The following is an 18,547-nucleotide window of genomic DNA, read 5'->3' on the forward strand; positions in this document are numbered from 1 at the left end:
ATTTAGGGACGGAGAGAGTACTTTATATATATGTACTCGTAGTTTCTTGGAGGAGGCAAAGGAGTTTCACGCTCACTCTTAATGACCTCAATATATTAACCTCAAATGTTTACAAAAATGTTTTGAAGTTCCGCAAATTTTGCGACATAAAAGTTATGCGGATTTTAAGATGAAGAGAGAGGGGGGAAAAACATATGCAAATAGGAAAACATTGCAATAGTCAATAGATATGAAACTTTTATAAAAGCAAGGTCAACGTAGTAATATGTATTAGATAGAAAAAGTTCGATTAGTTGCCAAAACATTATCAATAATCTCAACATTAGGGATGGCAACGGGTCGGACTCGGAGCGGATTATGCTGAATCCGACTCCGACCCGACAGGAAGTCGGAGGTTAAATCCGACATCCGACTCCGACTTCAATGTCCGACTTCCGACTCCGACTCCGATCCGTCCCGAATCCGAGTTTTTTTTTTCATTATTCAATATACTTTGAGATGTTGGGCTATTTGGGCCTTTACAACCCACACCCAATGCCACCATGACCCACACAAAAATCCACTATCTATTAAAGTCGGAGTCGGATAATCCGTTAAAGTCGGACATTTGTCGGAGTCGGATTTTTTTCTCGGATTTTTTGTAGGATCCGACTCTGACCCTCCTCCGACTCGGAGTCGGATTATTTTAACGGAGTCGAACTCGGATTACTTTTTTCTCGGACTCGGAGCGGATATTTTACCTCGGATCGGGGCGGAGTAGGGTCAGATCCGGACTAGATTGTCATCCCTACTCAACATGATAATTATGATAACCTAAAAGAAATTTTAAATGAAGATGAGTTTATTCAGTTTTAAAAAGTTCTAAACTTTACTTTTAACTTAACAAATATATCTTGAGCTTGAACTTAGCTCAACTCAACTCATCATCATATAATTCATTTCTTGTACTCGATTTTCATATAGCCTCCAATTACCCCTGATAGAACACAAGTTATTATCGGAAAGTCAGATCACGACGAATCTTTCATACAACACATGTATTTGGATGCAAAGAGCTTCACAATTGATTCCTCAAATGGCAAAAGAGAACTTCACAATTTTTTTAAGGACTGACTAATGTGTTGCATACAAGCTTTGGAATTTGAACAGATAGCCTGAGATTGTGAAATTTCATATTATCTTTTTCAGAAAACAAAATGGTAGAAGTTGCTCCTACAGAAGGGGAGAAAGAGGTACAAATTACGAATCCGTAAAACTAGCAAATACTGTGTAACCAAAAATAAATAAATAAATAAAAAATAAAAAAAAAATAAAAAAAAACTAGAAAATACTGTGTAACTCAACTCTATGAGGGCAAGAAAGATAATATTCCTTTTATAAATATAGACCATATATAAAAGAGTCAATATGCTGGTAATCAACTACTGCAAGTGCGTCACAAAAAATTCTCCACGGCAAGTGGTTGGAGATGTTCACAATTCTATGACTACTAACCAGCATTTGGAGCGGTTTGTTCAGCAGCTTGTTTCTTTGGACAGGCAGAAGAAATGTGACCGCGTTCACCACATTCATAGCAAGTCCTCCTCTTAAGCTTCCCAGAGCTAACCCCGGTATTATTCTCTGGTGGTTGTACTACTGGTGGAAAAACTTCATCATAACTCTCTTCAGGTTGTACAGCTGCTGGCATAATAACACTATAATTCTCTTCAGGTTTTACAGCTGGTGGCATAACTCCAATATTATTCTGTTGAGGTTTTACAGTTGATGGTGCTGAGGCAGACCCTGGATTTCTTATACCTGCTCTCACAGGGACTGCACGACTTATCTTCACAGTCCGTCCACATACTACCTGCTGATCCAGTTTCAATGCTTTTGTAAGAGAGTCGCTGTCAGAGAAGTCCACATGTGCGTATCCTTTGAATTCTCCAGTCTCTTTATCCTCCCCAAATCGGATGGACGTTATATTACAATCAGAAAAGAACTTTTGTAAGTCTTCTTCTGTGATATCCCAAGACAAGTTTCCAGCATATATCCTGTTGTAGCCCTCTATGACTGGTGGGATAAAGGCTGATGATTTAGTGGTACGAGTTGCCTTGTAGGGTTGAATTTTCAGGTAAAAGCCATCCCTGAGATAAGAGCAGATTGACACAAGTATATGAATGATGTGAAACTTAAGTAAGACAAAAAATCAATAGACAGATGCATATTGGAAAACACGTACATCTCAGATCCATCTAGTGCCAGGGCTTTTTTAGCGGCCTCTTCTGTCTGCAAAAAGCATGATAACATTATAAAATAAGGAAAGTACAATATATTGACCAAGCACAAGGAAGAGAGAATTTATTGTAAAAAGACTCAAAACCAAGGATATCAAAAAAGCATGTTTATACATCAAAATTATAGTATCATCCAGTAATCTAGGCAGTAACACCAAAGCCTTAAAATAACCGAGCAGCTACAACTTCCAAGTCTCTCCAACCCCCTATAAGATGGCATTCTCCACCACCCTATAAGATGTCATTGTCAAATTGTTTAAGTGATAATGACTTACCAAATTGAAGGAACTCTACAAGTAATTAATAGTTTGCTACAGTAAACATGACAAAGTAAGATCACTGGCACAATGGTTAATTTATGTAAAATATATCAGGAATTAGGCCTGCATATCTTGAAGCCAGAGGATTACAAAGGTTAGTTGCTTTGATTGATACAAACGAGAACTAATTTAAACTTCATAAAAATGAAAATCCTCTAGAAGTATTTCAGTCATAGTGACTAAGAAATGAAGAAGTGTTGCAAAGAGATTACTGCCAGGGACAAATGTTGTGGTACAATATTTAATGACAAGAAAGGATGACATCACAAATGAAACTCTCTCTAGGCTCGGCTAATATGTGTAAATCTTGCTTAACTTGAAACATGGAGCAAGTCTAGAAGTTACAAATCCTTGATGTACACCTAGGCTCGGCTAATATGTGTAAATCTTGCTTAACTTGAAACATGGAGCAAGTCTAGAATTACAAATCCTTGATGTTGGTATGTGCGTATGTCAAGTAATTGTTGTTTCATACTCCGTATTAATCCTTTGTTCCTCTGAGGCTTTAATATCATGTAAAGTTTAGCAAAACTGCTTAATCCACCAAATGACTCAGAATGCAGGCTAATCTACAGCATTAACCAGTCATACACTGACAGAACTGTATTGTATCATGATAGAGTGTGTTGTATATGTCAACCTGTTTACTATGTCTAATATTTCACCAAAAGATGATTAATTCTGATTGGTAAAATTCAGAAGCAGCAAAATGAAAAGGGGTTACTACAGAATATTTGATAAAATTTAAAGAAAGGGAAGAAGAGACAACAGAGGAAGAACAGTTCTCACAAACAACAGTTTCTACATGCTCATACTAATCCTTTATTCACATCTCTTGGAATTCAGTAACATCATTCTTATCAAGTGTTAATTCTTCTCCCCCAGCCCAAACAATGTCTGAATGTCACTATGATATATTTTTAATGTTCAAAAGCAATATGTCAAGCACTGATATTCGATCTTCATGAGTACGAAGTCAAGTATAAATGCTCAGAAATCCAAAACAATATAAATCATCTCAGTGATAAATTATAAGTACCTTAAAGCTGATAAAAGCAATACCCCTGAATTTTCCAGTCTCAGGAAATTTCATACAATCAATATCAGTTATAGTACCACAATGATCAAAGAAACTCCACATATCATCCTCGGTCGAACTATATGGCATCCCTCCAACATATACTTTCTTACAATCATCCTCATTTCCTTCCCTGTCAAACAAATAAACCAAAACAACATCTATATAAGGCACCACTTCTCCTCCAAAAAAAATTGACATCAACATTTACAAACACATACAATTACATACATAATAGTATATTAACATTAGCATTTAAGATTTAACAACAAATCAAACCAAACACAAAAATTAACCAAATGAACATGTTCAAATTTGAGATATACCTAGTCTCATCAACAATTTGTTCTGGAAAAACAGCATTATCAACCTCAGACTGCTTCTCCTCAGTCTCAATCTTTGCTTTCGATTTCGACTTCGATTTCTTCTTCTTTTTCTTTTTCTTCTTCATAGGAACTCTTTTTTCCTTGCTTAAATCACTACCTTCTTTCACACCCAATTCAACATCGCCCTCACTTTTCTCTCCCAATTCATTCTTCTCCTTCTCCCAATTTAACATCTTCTTCAATTTCTTGACACCCAATGTTCGACCCTCGCCGCCATTTTCGACAACCTCAAGCTTTCCATCGCCATTATCGACAATCTTAAGCCCAACTCCACCCCCATTTTCACCTCTCAATTTCTCTATCAATTCATTCTTCTCCTTCTCCTTTCTCTTATTCCTCTCAATCCTCTTCAATCTCTTGATACTATATTTTTCACCCTCGCCGCCATTTGCAACAACCTCAAGCTTTCCACCGCCATTTTCGTCCACCTTAAGCTCAACTCCACCCCCATTCTCGTCAACCTTAAGCTCAACTCCACCCTCATCTTCAACACCCACTTTCTCTCTCTTCCTTTTCTTCCCCTTTGAAGATTTTTCGACATGGATATCGTTATTTTCACCAGTTGATAGATTTTCCCTGCGTTTTTCTCTCTTTGATAATCTGGGTTTCTGGGTTGTTGAATCGAGCAATTGTTTCAGTGATTTTGGGGTTTCTGGGTTTTTCACAATTTCGAAATCTGGGTTTTTAACGATTTCGAAATCTGGGTTCTTTGAATTTGAAATTTCTGCAAATTTAGCTTTTATTTGCTGCTTCAATTTCTTGTTTGATAACACCATCTCTTCTATTTCGATGAGTTTTTTCTGCTTCAATGCTTAAACCCCTAACTCCAGAATAAAACCCTTTGCCAACCAATTGTTTATGTACTTGTGCGGTAAAAGAGACAACAAATTTTACATCACCAAAACGAAGAGTTTTACAAGATTTTTTTATGTTGATCGTGGCTAAACGGCGGCGTATTAGTGGAACCACGGAGACTTAGTAATAGGATAACTACTACTCCATTAGTAATTAGGGCATTGTTTAAAAGCACAAGTAACTGCAACTAGAGGTGATTATTGAGCGGGCACATGCGGGGCCAAGGTTAAAAATCAGCCCACTTCTCGGAAAGATTGAGCCAGATTTTTGTACTCAAACCCGCCTAAAATATCCGAGTTGTGCGGACTTTTAGAGGTGGGCCAAGAAAATCAACTAAAAATACATAAAAAGTAAAAATTCATTCTCAAACCTGTCAAAAAAAAAAAAAAAAAAATCGACGCAGTCGAAAAAATCTGCCCAAAATCAGGTTGGGCTAATTTTGATCAAGTTGTTGTAGGGCTAACTTTGATCAAGTCTGATTACGACGACTTTTAATGATAAGTTGATAAACCCTATTTGAGTATTGTCTACTCAGATCAATTACAATTTGAATGTAGCCGACTAGCTAGATAGCGTTGTAGGTGACCTAGGTCACTAAGTGTAGGATTTACTTAGGATACACGGATATGCGACAATACGTCTTAAGCATCCCAAATTCCGAATAACCATTTTTATACAAGTATTTTTTAGACGACACAAGTCATATCCTACTACAATAATATTTGCTTCGTTTATTTATACAAAACTTCATCTTTTCATTGCTTCAACAAAACTTAAATCTTTTCATTCCTTTAAAAAAAAAAAAAAAAAAAAAAAAAAAAACTTTTTCTTTTCATTTTCTCTTGGAAGATTAAAGTGAAGGAGGAGAGAAGATGTGTGGAACTGTGGATTAATGATGTGAATGTTTTAATACGTAGTAGGTTGTTTGTAGGTAGTAAAGAAATTAAATTTTCGATTTTTGATCCGGTTAAGCTTGGTCCGATCTTGGACCGGTGAATAGCTCTAACTAGCCCTACTATGTTACTGCAACTAAAAAAATCTTCCGACTATAAAAGTGGGGGATTGTCAATCATAGAAAGATTGTTATATACACCCGGTGCACGGTGCACCCAAGGGTATTTGTTTGTCCATTTGATAATAAAATGAATAATAATCATCTAAATGAGCAAACAATACCCTTGAATACACCATGCAAACAATACCCGGATGAATATACCAATTTCTATTAATCGGCTTAGATTTTGATACAGTTGATTTCTCTATTAGACAAACTATGCCTTCCTGATAATGTGAAAGATTCGTGGTAGATCTACGTGATAGATTTTCCAATGAAACGGTTGAGAAAAAAGTTACGATGATTTGTGTACTTTGTGGAATGAAATTGTAAGTGCTATTTAGGCTCCAACTTGTACTTGCTCCGCTACTATTGAATATGATGTGTTGCACTGTTGCTTGGCAGTTCATGAGTCATGATGCATCCCCTTCCCTTTCTTTCTTATGCTCACGGAACCGTGTTGGTTGCTAAAAGGCGTAACATGATAGTTGATGCACTAGGGACTAGCATCGATATGGCAAGCTTTGCTATGGATGGTCAAGCACAAGGATCTGGACAAGGGTTGCAGATTGGGGCAGCGTTGAACCTCATACTTGCTCACATTGTGGCCACAAAGATCCAGATAAGGAACATTGTTTGAGCTAGTTCGGTGTCCTGAGAAGTATACAGATCTTGGATATAGAGGTGCAGCCCATTGGGGCCCTGGAAGAGGCTACAATGGTGGGCATGGTCATGAAAATTTTGCCGCCAATACCAAGAGTTGACAGCAAGGTAGTAGCGATATGGGTGATGTAGATCAATCCATTTTAACTACATTGACTCCAACAGTTGTTTGCTACACTTAAGTTCACTAATACTACTGCTACTACTCCCAAATTGTTTTGAATCAATGGATTATTGACTCGGGTGCATTAAATCATATATCTAGTAATATTGACTTATAATTTGAACTGCATGATATTTTGCCAAACATGTCAATCTTCCTAATTCAAAACGTACTACTGCATCAAAGGACGGCCAAATTAAATTAAGTGAACACTTAATCCTGGAAAATCTTTTATACATTCTTGCTCTTGTAATATGATGTTTGTATTTCACAGTAGTATTTGACTATTTTCTTTGGTACTATCAGCCAATAGACTTACAGCAACAACTTAAATTAAAGGGAAAATCAACTACGGAGTACTACAAGCTCTACAGTCTATATCAAGCAACGCTTTAAACTCCTAAACACCCCCACTGGAAGCTATGGAAATTAATCAGTTTCACTAAGTACTCGACAACATAAGGCATTACAACCTGTATGACTTATACACTATTTATAAGTCAAGTTCACGACATGGACATGTTTTCAGAAAGTGACGGACAACTTAAAGCTGAAGTGATTAGAAACATATGTAATAACGATCTAAAGCTATAAAGTCGAGTGTATATATATGTAATGCATGCATATTCTGTAACCCTCACTCCACCAGTCCACCTGACCAGTACCAACCTCTTATCCTTTATCCCTTCCATCAATGATTCCACCACCACAACCCCCACCACACCTATCGAGCTTCTACTCTTATCCCTCCAATAAATTCTCCAACAATGCATAACACCACCCTTTCCTCCCCTCACCTTCCTTCACACAAGCTCCGCACCTGGAACCAAAAAAATATCAAGCCTGTCAATGTGCCAGACAATAAGTCAATAACAGCTTTTTTTTTTAAAAAAAAAAAACCCTTTACAAGAAAAGGAAATGATAAAATTTAAGATTAGTCTTTTTATGTGAAGAAACTCTCTGTAAGTTCTAGACTTACCCGTCATAAGAATTTCTTTATACTTCTATTCTCTTCTAGATATAGACTCACAATAAGTTGTTGGAGAGAACCTAAGATGAGATAGACAGTTTTACATTACAGCCGAAGCAGGGAACATTGTCTTATTGTCTCATAACAGATAGTAATTTAAGAAGTGATCCAAGAAGAGGAATCAAGTATCGTGTTGAGAGGTTGCATAATTCTCAATACTTGTCCCCAATTTGATGTTACACCCAAAAAAAGGCAAAACAGTTTCAAATTGTCTGAAAGTTTTATAAAGCTCCATAGTATTGTGGATTTTCAAGACAAAGCTGACTCTAGCTGAAGTTACAAACAAGGTTGCGTTACGCATAAGATAAAATGACAATATGAGATGGACTAGTAGAATAAAGGCCCTTGTCGCAAGGGAATCCATGCACAAAAATTCTGGAAAAAATTACCAGCTCTAAGTCAACCAGAGATCTTATCCAAATAAGTATTCCTTAATGAAGCAATCTATGTTGGAGCTATTACAAAAAGGCAGGAACCCTTATTACTATCAAAGGGAGGAGGAGTTCAAAGTTTCATAAAACTCCTCATTGACTCAGACAAGTCCTTGCAAAATTGATTCACATTTCGATGAAAAGAACATGAACAACCCCAATTATCTTCTATGAATTGACCACGACCAACCAATACCAAGTCATTCAGACATGGTCACTATTTTCCCCAAAGCACCACAACTTTCACAAACATTGCACCCTTACAAAAGGCAACAATGGTAAACCAATAGAGCTGCTGAGCAGAAAAGGCTTTATGATGTAATTTACAACTATTTTCCTTTGTTACTGTCAGCTCAATGGACAGCATCGACACACACCAATGACCAACCCAAACTCAAAAAAAACAAACATATCTTCACTACCACTAGGCACTCCCAGTCTCCAATTCTCCATCAATTCATAATTCCCTATTTCACGCGAAGCCTTTTCATAGAACTTCCCCCCCCCCCCCCCCCCCCCCGCTTTGGCAACGGAAGAAAATTCAAGCTAAATTCAAGTTTCTTCTATATCTAGATCTTATTCATATGGATGAAACTACCCATAAATACAGGTATACACATATCATCCAATTTACACCAATCATTTATCGATTAGACTCTTGGACACATGAATATGCATAAAAAGTCAATGATCAGTTTTCAGCAAAACACACCATTTATAAGATTTAACCTCATAGAAAGAATCCATAACAATTACAATAAAATGAATAATTACTTTTTCAAATCAAAACTAGTAGAATAATTTTGTTATTTGCAAAATAGTTCATTCACAAGTAGATTCAATACAATACATTCTACAATAATCCTTGCTATTTTATCAACTACCAAATACATACTGAAAAACCCAAATTCTCAAATTGCAACCCACATTCAATTTAAATTCTTCTGATCATCATTTTCGTCTAAATTCCCAAATTTCTGCTTGAATGCATCCTGCCTTTGTAACCACATCATATGCCCCTAAATTCGCCCAAATTTTCAGGTCAAAAATACGAAGAAAAAAAAAAAAAGCACAATTGATTTCTGTATTACACAAATTAAAAATCGCAAATGTAGAATTTCAATAGTAAACAAAAATAGAAAAGGATTGATTACCTGAAGTCCAGCAGCCCAAGCAATCAAGAGGGAGGCGACCCAAAATTTCTTGTCTTTGATTAAATCTCTAAACTCCATTTTAATGTGATTAAAAATCCAAATGTTGATTATAACCCTAAAATCAAAGTTTCGAAAGTCCGGAGTGTGGTAATTTCAGCTGGTATAACTCTAGAAGACTAGAAGGCGACAAGGCGTATTGTAGGCCTAGGTAGCAAATTAGGCCCGACACTTTGAGTGCATGTGTAAATTAATCACACTATGGGGTTAAATTGTTAATTGAGTTGAATGGCTTGCGAGCAACTTGAATTGATCAAAGCTCGGTTAAAATTTGACTCGAGCTGTTTTAACCGAGCTGATTTGATTGAAATTCGTCTCGACTTGAAATGTTAATGAGCACTAGTTGAGCAAGCTCTGACTCAACACGATAAGATCTTGAGCAACTCGATAATATATTTTATTAATATATAATTTTAAAACAAAGTTATAATAATTAACAAAAATTGACACTTTAAGTTATTGTATATTATCAATAAATAAATTAGTACAAATTTTTACTACACCCCACGTCAGGGAACACTACCTGCACCCCCACACCCTTCGCGTGTGCCCCGCCCCGCCCCTTTTCATTTATGAATTTCTTGTAAATTTTTATAACATGTTCATTTCTGTATTATTAAATGTTCATTTTTATTAAAACGAGTTTTTTTTTTTTTTTTTTCAAATTAATACTTTTTCTGAATTGAATTTTAAGAATTTTCTACAAATAAAAATAATAGAGCAAATTTATTTATAAGGATTATTGTGTTCATACTATTTTTATTATAAAACGTATTGAATGATCCAGTGTTCATTTTTGTTTATTCGTATTTTAATAGATATTCATTTTTGTATCATCAAATGTTCATTTCAAAAGTTATGTGTAAGTTTCATAGTAAGATGTATGCAAATACATACGTTTTAAAATTCTATTTATTAAAATAAAACGTTAAAAAATAATTCCCATTATAAAATAAATTTAATTTAATTACAATAATAACGCATTTCTATACAGCTATACTATTACATGTAATTGTTTCATATACATGAAAGTGAACCAAATGTACATATGTGTCTTGTTAAATGAACATTTTTTGTTACATTTGGTATAATAAAGTGTCTATATATATAATCCTTCTTGTTGCACCTCTAATTATATATTTTTGTGTTTTCCATGAAAAATATAATCTGAGCACAATATATATGTCGCCTTCAAATTCCTTATTTGATCATCTTGCACAATAAGAGATCAATCAAATTTTCCAAAACAATAATAACAACACATAATTCCAAACAAAAGTATGTGAAATCTAAGGATTCAAAATTGAACATTTACGCGTGAATAAAAATTACGAATTCAGAAATGAACGCACTATAAAGATACAAAAATATTTTAATATGAGTTGAAACCGTATAAAATCTATATGAACATATATTAAATTCTAAATGAACATTTATTAATATGAAAAAGAACATATATCAAAATCCAAATGAATATTTATTAATATGTAGATGACCATTAATAATAACTCAACTAGTGTGGCGATGCCCCGGATTGCTAGTTTGTGTACTTAATTATGTTCGACTATTTGTATAGTTAGTGTGTGTAGTGTTTCGGGCGTTGCTTCAAATGTCACTTTTTTTTTTTTAACATTTGTATTTATATTTAATCTTGTGAAAAATAAATGGATTATATTACCTCTAATTTACTTAATAATTGAAATGAAAATATAATATTATGTCAAACTTGAAACATCAATAATAGTTGGTTGAGATGGTAAATGTATTACTTATATGTATTGGAGGTTATGGGTTCAAATCTTATTCAAAGCATATAATTTGGATGATGATGTGGCATTGAGACATAGCACACATACTTTAAAGAGTGTCACGTGACACCGTTCCTTTAAAAGGAACTGCTTTTTATATATACTTCCTCTGTTACACATTATGTGCAACAAAATGAGTTGCACATTTCCCAAGAAGAAATTTTTAAGGGAGATTAATTAAGGAAACAGAGCAAATAATTAAGTTCATAATTGGACACCAACACTACTACCAAAACCCACCCCACCCACCCTGCTGCCACCACAGATCCGAATATGCAGCAACCAACATCCCCGCAACCACCCAAAACCGACCAAGCACCACCACCCAAAACCCGACCAAGCACAACCACCCAAAAACCGACCAAGCGCAACCTCGTAAACAATCTCCACCAACACAAAACAACCAATAGCCTCCACCAAACCCAAAACCCGCAACCTCGTAAACCCCCAAACTACCTCCACCAAAAAAACCAACAATCTACCACAAAAAAACCACCACCGTGAACCATACCCCTCCCATATCCAAAAAAAAAACAACTCATTAACTTTGAATATGAAAAAAAATTAATATGACAAATTAATTACTAGCTTCACATCATCAATTAGGATTTTATTTGGTTAAATTTGACTATAAAAACTTTAGATCTAGAATTTACATGGTCAAATTTGCCCATAAAAACCTCAAAGAGCTTTGGTGGATATGATGAAATAAAAAAATAAGGAAGAGAGAGAAAGGGGAGTCGATAGCAAGGAGAGGCGGCGGCGGCGGCGACTTCTAGCAAAGAAAGTGGTGGTGGTGGTGGTCGTCAGACAGTGGCGGCCGTGATCTTAGGAGAGATGAAAGAGAGGAGAAATTTGTGGGTAGATGAAGAAAGAGGGTACTCTAGAGTAGAGAATAATGGTGGTGGTGGTGGTGGTTTCTAGTGAGTGGTGAAGATGGTGGTTGACCAGTTGGAGGAGAAGGAGAGTAAGAAGAGATTTGAGTTGAATGGGTTGATTTAATTAGTTTGGGGTAAATTTCATGACAATCATTAACTTAAATTAAGTAAGTAACAAGTTTATAATATTTGAGTTAATGTGTTAATTGAATTTAAGTAAGGGTATATTGGTAAATTCATTTTAAAAAATATACTAAAAAAAGAAAATTTGATTTTGTTGCACATAATGTGAAACATCCATTTATGGCAAATGTTGCACATAATATGTAACGGAGGAAGTAGTATATATAGATAGATATGTCAAAATACAACTTAATATATGTTGATATTATATGTGGATGAAATTAAATACCATAAGATTATATTATATTTTAAAATAGAATCATCAAAGGTCTATAATGAATTAACAATATGTGATTAATTGTTGAACATTTTTTAACATGTGAATGAACATACATTAATATATGTGTGAATACACACATATTTAAATGAACATCTATGTTTCAAATTCGAATAAACATCTATCAATGTTAGAGTTAAAATGTATGTAGTATAATATTCAAATGGCGCTCATAAACATATATTAATTTAATAAAAAACTAGGATAATCTTCTCTCACATTGTGATCGATCATTTTATAATTTTTTTTTTTTTTTTTTTTTTGAGGCCAAACGAGCGAAATCATATTAAATCAATTTCCACCAAAGCTTGAATACTTTGGGGAAAAGAACCCAAACAAACACGTTCCGGAACAATACTAGTATCCCATCTAGCAACACAATGGGCTGCCGTATTCCTCGCTCGTTTAACATGATTACAAGCAAAGAAAGCAAGATTACTACTTAAACTAATCACATCATTATAGAGAAGGAAGATAGGAGCAGCACCATTCTGCTTCATTTGTATTGCACTCACAACACCTAGAGCATCACTTTCAAGGATAACCTTCTCGTAGCCAAGTCTAAACACCAACTCCATCCCATACCTCATTGCCGCAGCCTCAGCCATTTCAGGGGATCATAGCAAATCAAACTTCTTCACAGCAGCAGCGAGCAACGCACCATGGTCATTACGAATGACAACACCGACTTGAACACCAACTCCATCCATAATATGGGCATCCACATTCAACTTGACAACACCAGAAGGAGGGCAAGACCATGATATTGCAGACGCACACACCCCACTCACACCAGAGCTTCTTACACGAGAGTTATACACTCCATAATCAGTGTTCAAGTGCACAAAACCAGCAGCTAATCCCACAGCATTTATATTTTGCATACCTTCCATAATGTGCATATTGCGACAATGCCAAGCAGCCCAGCACAGCGTAGCAAACACTCTCACCTTTTCTTTGCCGACCTTATTTGCAATCCAACATAGCATCTCAGCAAAATTCGACTCGGGGTTAGCATCATTAAGGTCACCAAAATCGCTGTACTTCCATATCTCCACTGCATACTTACATTCAAACAGTGAGTGCACAATAGTTTCTTCAGCATATCCACATATTTGACAATATTGGGAGTCCCTAATATGTCGCCTATAAAGCACACTACCCACAGCAAGCTGTTCCTTACACGCACGCCATAAAAAGTGGCTAAGCTTGGGAGGACCATCCAAATTCCATATAACCCGCCACGCATTCCGCCCCTCAGACCCATACAACAGCTCCCATGACCTTAGTGCACCCAATCTTCCTAGCCAATATCCACTTCGAACAGAGTAGATCCCACTCGGATTAGGCCACCAGTAATGGCTGTCACGAGGTAAGCTTGGGGAGATAGGAATGTTCAGAGCAGCCTGCTTATCGTCATTGGAGAATACCGTATCAAGCATATCCCTATCCCAACACCCACGTTCATGGTCAATCAAATCTCCAACCCGAAGATTTAAATTACTATCGGGTTTTGGTGTAGGGACCATATGTGCACCATCTCCCAAAAGCCAAGCATCCTCCCACACATTAATTGAGCTTCCATTTCCTACCCTCCACTTCAACCCATCGAGAAGAAGTGCTTTTGCTCCCCAAATGCTTCTCCAACTATAACTTGGATCATGACCCCTATTTGCCTTCAAAAAATCTGAATTCTTGAAATATCTCGCCTTGAGCAAGCTGTGAAGGAGAGAGCCCGTATCATTACATAATCTCCACCCTTTCTTGGCAAGGAGGGCTTGATTAAACACTCTCAAATCTCGAAACCCCATGCCACCCATCGACTTTGGAAGACAAAGTGCCTCCCATTTTTGCCAATGCATCTTTCTTTCCGATCCTTTAGAACCCCACCAAAACCTAGCCAAAATCGAATGAATCTCATCAATAAGGCCATCAGGAATTCTAAAAATACTCATCATATAAGTGGGAATTGCTTGAGCCACGGATTTTGTGAGAACCTCTTTACCCGGGCGAGACAACAGCTTTTCCTTCCAACCTTGCAATTTTTTCCAAATTCTTTCCTTCATGCTAGCAAAAATTGCTTTCTTCGACCTCCCAATTATTGTGGGCAAACCAAGGTATTTTTCATGCCTATCAACCTCCCTAACTCCCAAAGTAGCAGTGATCTCCCTTCTCCTATCTGCAGGAACGCATTTGCTAAAGGCTACCTCAATTTTACTGAGATTAACACTCTGACCAGATGCTCTTTCATACACACTGATTATATCAGCAATTTTAGAGCACTCATTCAATGTAGCTTTAGCAAATAAAATGCTGTCATCCGCAAAAAATAAATGAGAAATTCTAAGAGCCCCTCTGCAAATCCGAGCCCCGTGAATAAGCTTCTCATTCGCAGCTTTCCCAATTAGAGTAGAGAAAGCATCAGCACAGATCAAGAAAAGATAAGGAGAAATAGGGTCACCTTGTCACAGACCCCGAGAAGGAATCAACGAACCAAAAATGCCACCATTGTACTTGAAAGAAAAGGAAACACTAGACAAACATTGCATGATACGATCAATCCAAGACTGCGGGAACCCCAATTTTTGCATAACCCTTTCGAGAAAACCCCACTCCACTCTATCATACGCTTTACTCATGTCCAACTTCAAAGCAACCGAGCCCTCCTTCCCTTCCCCTTTCCTCTTCATCGAATGAAAAATCTCAAACGCAATTAGTGCATTATCCGTAATCAAACAATTTGGAACAAAAGCACTCTGATTTAGGGAGATAACCGAGCCAAGCATAGGTTTCATTTTGTTTGCCAAAGTCTTTGAAATAATTTTGTACAACACATTGCACAAACTAATAGGACTAAACTCTGACATTCTCTTCGGTTCATTACATTTCGGGATCAAAACAATGCAAGTTCGATTGACCTCACCCAAATTGATCTCTCCCCTCCACCAACCCTTCACAAAGCTAATCACCCCGGGCCCGACAGCACTCCAAAATTTATGAAAAAATAACGCGTGCAATCCATCCGGTCCAGGAGCCTTGTTAGGGTGCATCTGAAAAAGGGCATCTCGAATTTCCTCCCCTGTCGGTTCCACCTCCAAAACAGCCCGCATATCCTCCGACACAAGTGACACGAGTCCAGCCGTGGCCTCCTCAAGGTTGCTCGGATTATCTGTACTAAATAGAGCTCCAAAATAGTCAGCAATAACACCATCAATGTCATTCACGGAGCACTTCCAGTCCCCTTCATCATTATACAAACCCGAAATAAAATTCTTTGCTCTCCTTTGGCTTGCTTTGTGATGAAAGTATTTGGTGTTTTTATCGCTGTCTCGTATAACTCATTCGACCTCGCTCTAGTATACCAGAAAGACTCCTCAAGCCTCCTTAACTTATCAATCTCCTTCTTGATATTATTACACAACTCCAGACGCCTCGCATCAAGCCCCCCACCCTGCGCTTCCACCAATCTTTTTTCAGCTTTTTTTTATCTTCTTTATAATATTACCAAATTTCTTTCCTGCCCAAGAAGACAAATCCTCCGCCAATTTTGCCACTCTTGTGTGTATCGGTTCACTTACAACGCTAATCCATGAGTTAGAGACCACTTTACCACATTCTTCATTTGAAAGCCATAACGCCTCAAATCGGAAGATTTTACCTTTCCTCTCATTCTCATTTTTCTCACTAAACTTCAATAATATGGCTGCATGGTTGGAGTGACAAATGGGAAAATTAATCACCTCAGCATAAGGAAAAAGAGAGCACCACCCATTTGAAGCGGCATATCTATCAAGTCTTTCCCTCACCAACGTGTCCATCGAATTACCCCTTTCCCAAGTGAATATGTCGCCCTTATACCCAAGATCACGAAGACCACAATCCTCTAAAGCATCCCGGAAACCATCCATCCGTCTTTCTCCCCGCACCACCCCTCCGCTCTTTTCATTCATTCCCAATATCTCATTAAAATCTCCAAAAAAGAGCATCGGAATAGAGCAGCCAGCATGAATGTTGCGCATAAGATCCCACGTTCGATGTTTATTTGCGGCTTCCGGCCAACCATACACACCCACCATCTTCCAAGTCGGAGTTCCAGTAGCATCACACACGTTCGCCTCAATATGGTGAGCAGAGTAAGACACAATCACCACATTCAAGTCTCTCCACCAAAGCCCCAAACCCCCCTGATCTCCCATTACTACTCAGACAAATACCACTAGCAAAACCACACCTATTACGAATCAACTCTAGACGATTTGCATCAATTTTGTTTCCATGACGAAAACAACGTTTGGCCTATCCCTCCAACTCCAATCTTGGAGAGCTCTAACTGTTGATGGGTTGCCAAGCCCATAACAGTTCCAGGCTAAAATTTTCATTGATCTTCACGGGGTTGGACCACACCAACCTCCGTTACTTGATGCAAATCTAACGGCACCACGTCATTTATGAACCCCCTTGCTTTCTTTGTACTCGATACTACACTGTCATTGATGTCCCTCTCCACCTGTACCCCAGCTTTCCTTTTTCCAGAATGTAACTCACCCCTCCCCTCATCAGTCTCCATATCAGCAGACATCTTGCTTCGAACTCTAGCAGCCTTAAAAACCTTCCTATCTTGCTTTTTAGGAGAAGTCAACCCCATATTAAAAGTAACAGGGAAACTAGCATTATTTTCTTCACCCACCTTTTGACTCCTAGTAGTATCTGCTTCCCCTTCCTTGAATTCATGACTGGAATTATTAATTGGAGCAATTACTTGTCCCCCAAAGTCAGTCCCCACACTCCCCTTTTCCACCTCATCTAAATTTCCATCCCCACCCACCAATCTCAACTCCTTTTCCCCTATAGTCAGAGCTCCCTGCTTCTCTACACCAATTGAAGGGTCATTTTCTTTTGTTATAAAAAGCTGCCTTCTAGTAGACATGATCTGAGACTCCTCCTCCACCTTTTTCATCACTCCTCTTCTGGGTGACGCTCTCAAGAACAAACTCCATCCCATTTTCTGCAACTTATCTTCTTCAGAGACATTCACACAATCTTTCTCGGAGTGCCCAATTATACCACACGCAAAACATAAGTACGGGAGTCTCTCATATTTAAATTCCACCCTCACTTCATTCCCCCTCCTATCCTTCATCCATTGATACCTTCTAAGAGGTTTTTCTACATCAACCATCACTTTAACCCTCCTATATCGATCCAGTCCAAAAGTATCATCCTCCATCTCCAAAAACTCACCCAAGTTCGAAGTAAGCGCCTTCACATAAGCATTCGAACGACAATTAAAAGGCAAATTTATCACCTTAATCCAGAACGGTGATTGATTTAGTTTAACGCGGTCAGGTTGTTCATCCCCATCCACTTCTTTTAATAATAACAAGTGATTTTCCCAACACCATGGTCTACCTTTCAATAATTTTTCTCTATCCTTCTAATGAAAAAACTGAAAAGCAAACAAATTGGGGCTAAGAACCCTAATTACAAGATCATTCGTAAGGTTCCATACCTTCACCATCGTACGTTTAAACGCCTCCACATTATAAGGACGATTGGTGCACAATCGCCCCACAAGCAGCAATTCAATATTGTCATTCGGTTCCTCGTTCTCCACATTATTGAGATCAATCAGGTCCCCTTCCTCATCCTCCAATCTCAGCGCTGAACACCGATTGGCCAACTCGTCGGCCATCTTGCCGGAGTCAAATCGTTCGAGACGGAGATCAAGCGTTCGTGACGGAGTTATGGTCTTTCTTTCGAGAGAGTTTTGCCCTATCTTTCGAGGGAGTTTTGAATTATATTTCGAGGGAGCTAAGAACCCTAATTACAAGATCTTTCGAGGGAGATCATTTTATAAAATATAAATGTTCATTATATATCCTTAACTAGTTTTGTGCCCCATGCGATGCCCGGTTTGTTTGTTGAATTTGATGT

At 37.5% G+C, this 18,547-nt stretch overlaps 1 protein-coding gene and 1 long non-coding RNA gene across 2 annotated transcripts; both read right to left on the minus strand.

Moving 5' to 3' along the window:
* Positions 1-1,161: 1,161 nt before the first annotated feature.
* Positions 1,162-4,900, minus strand: LOC145556137 (uncharacterized). Its single transcript, XM_081617793.1, has 4 exons — positions 4,001-4,900; positions 3,636-3,807; positions 2,222-2,268; positions 1,162-2,126 (listed from the first exon to the last, which is right to left on the minus strand). The coding sequence occupies exons 1-4, from the start codon at positions 4,834-4,836 to the stop codon at positions 1,490-1,492; spliced, it is 1,692 nt and encodes a 563-aa protein (XP_081473919.1). The 5' UTR covers positions 4,837-4,900; the 3' UTR covers positions 1,162-1,489.
* Positions 4,901-8,139: 3,239 nt separating this feature from the next.
* Positions 8,140-9,606, minus strand: LOC145556138 (uncharacterized). Its single transcript, XR_014091769.1, has 3 exons — positions 9,411-9,606; positions 8,913-9,275; positions 8,140-8,751 (listed from the first exon to the last, which is right to left on the minus strand). It is a non-coding gene; the product is annotated as an uncharacterized LOC145556138 (long non-coding RNA).
* Positions 9,607-18,547: the final 8,941 nt, after the last annotated feature.

This window comes from Chenopodium album, chromosome 8 (assembly GCF_948465745.1).
Source record: "Chenopodium album chromosome 8, dcCheAlbu1.1, whole genome shotgun sequence".
In the NCBI taxonomy this organism is placed as follows: domain Eukaryota; kingdom Viridiplantae; phylum Streptophyta; class Magnoliopsida; order Caryophyllales; family Amaranthaceae; genus Chenopodium; species Chenopodium album.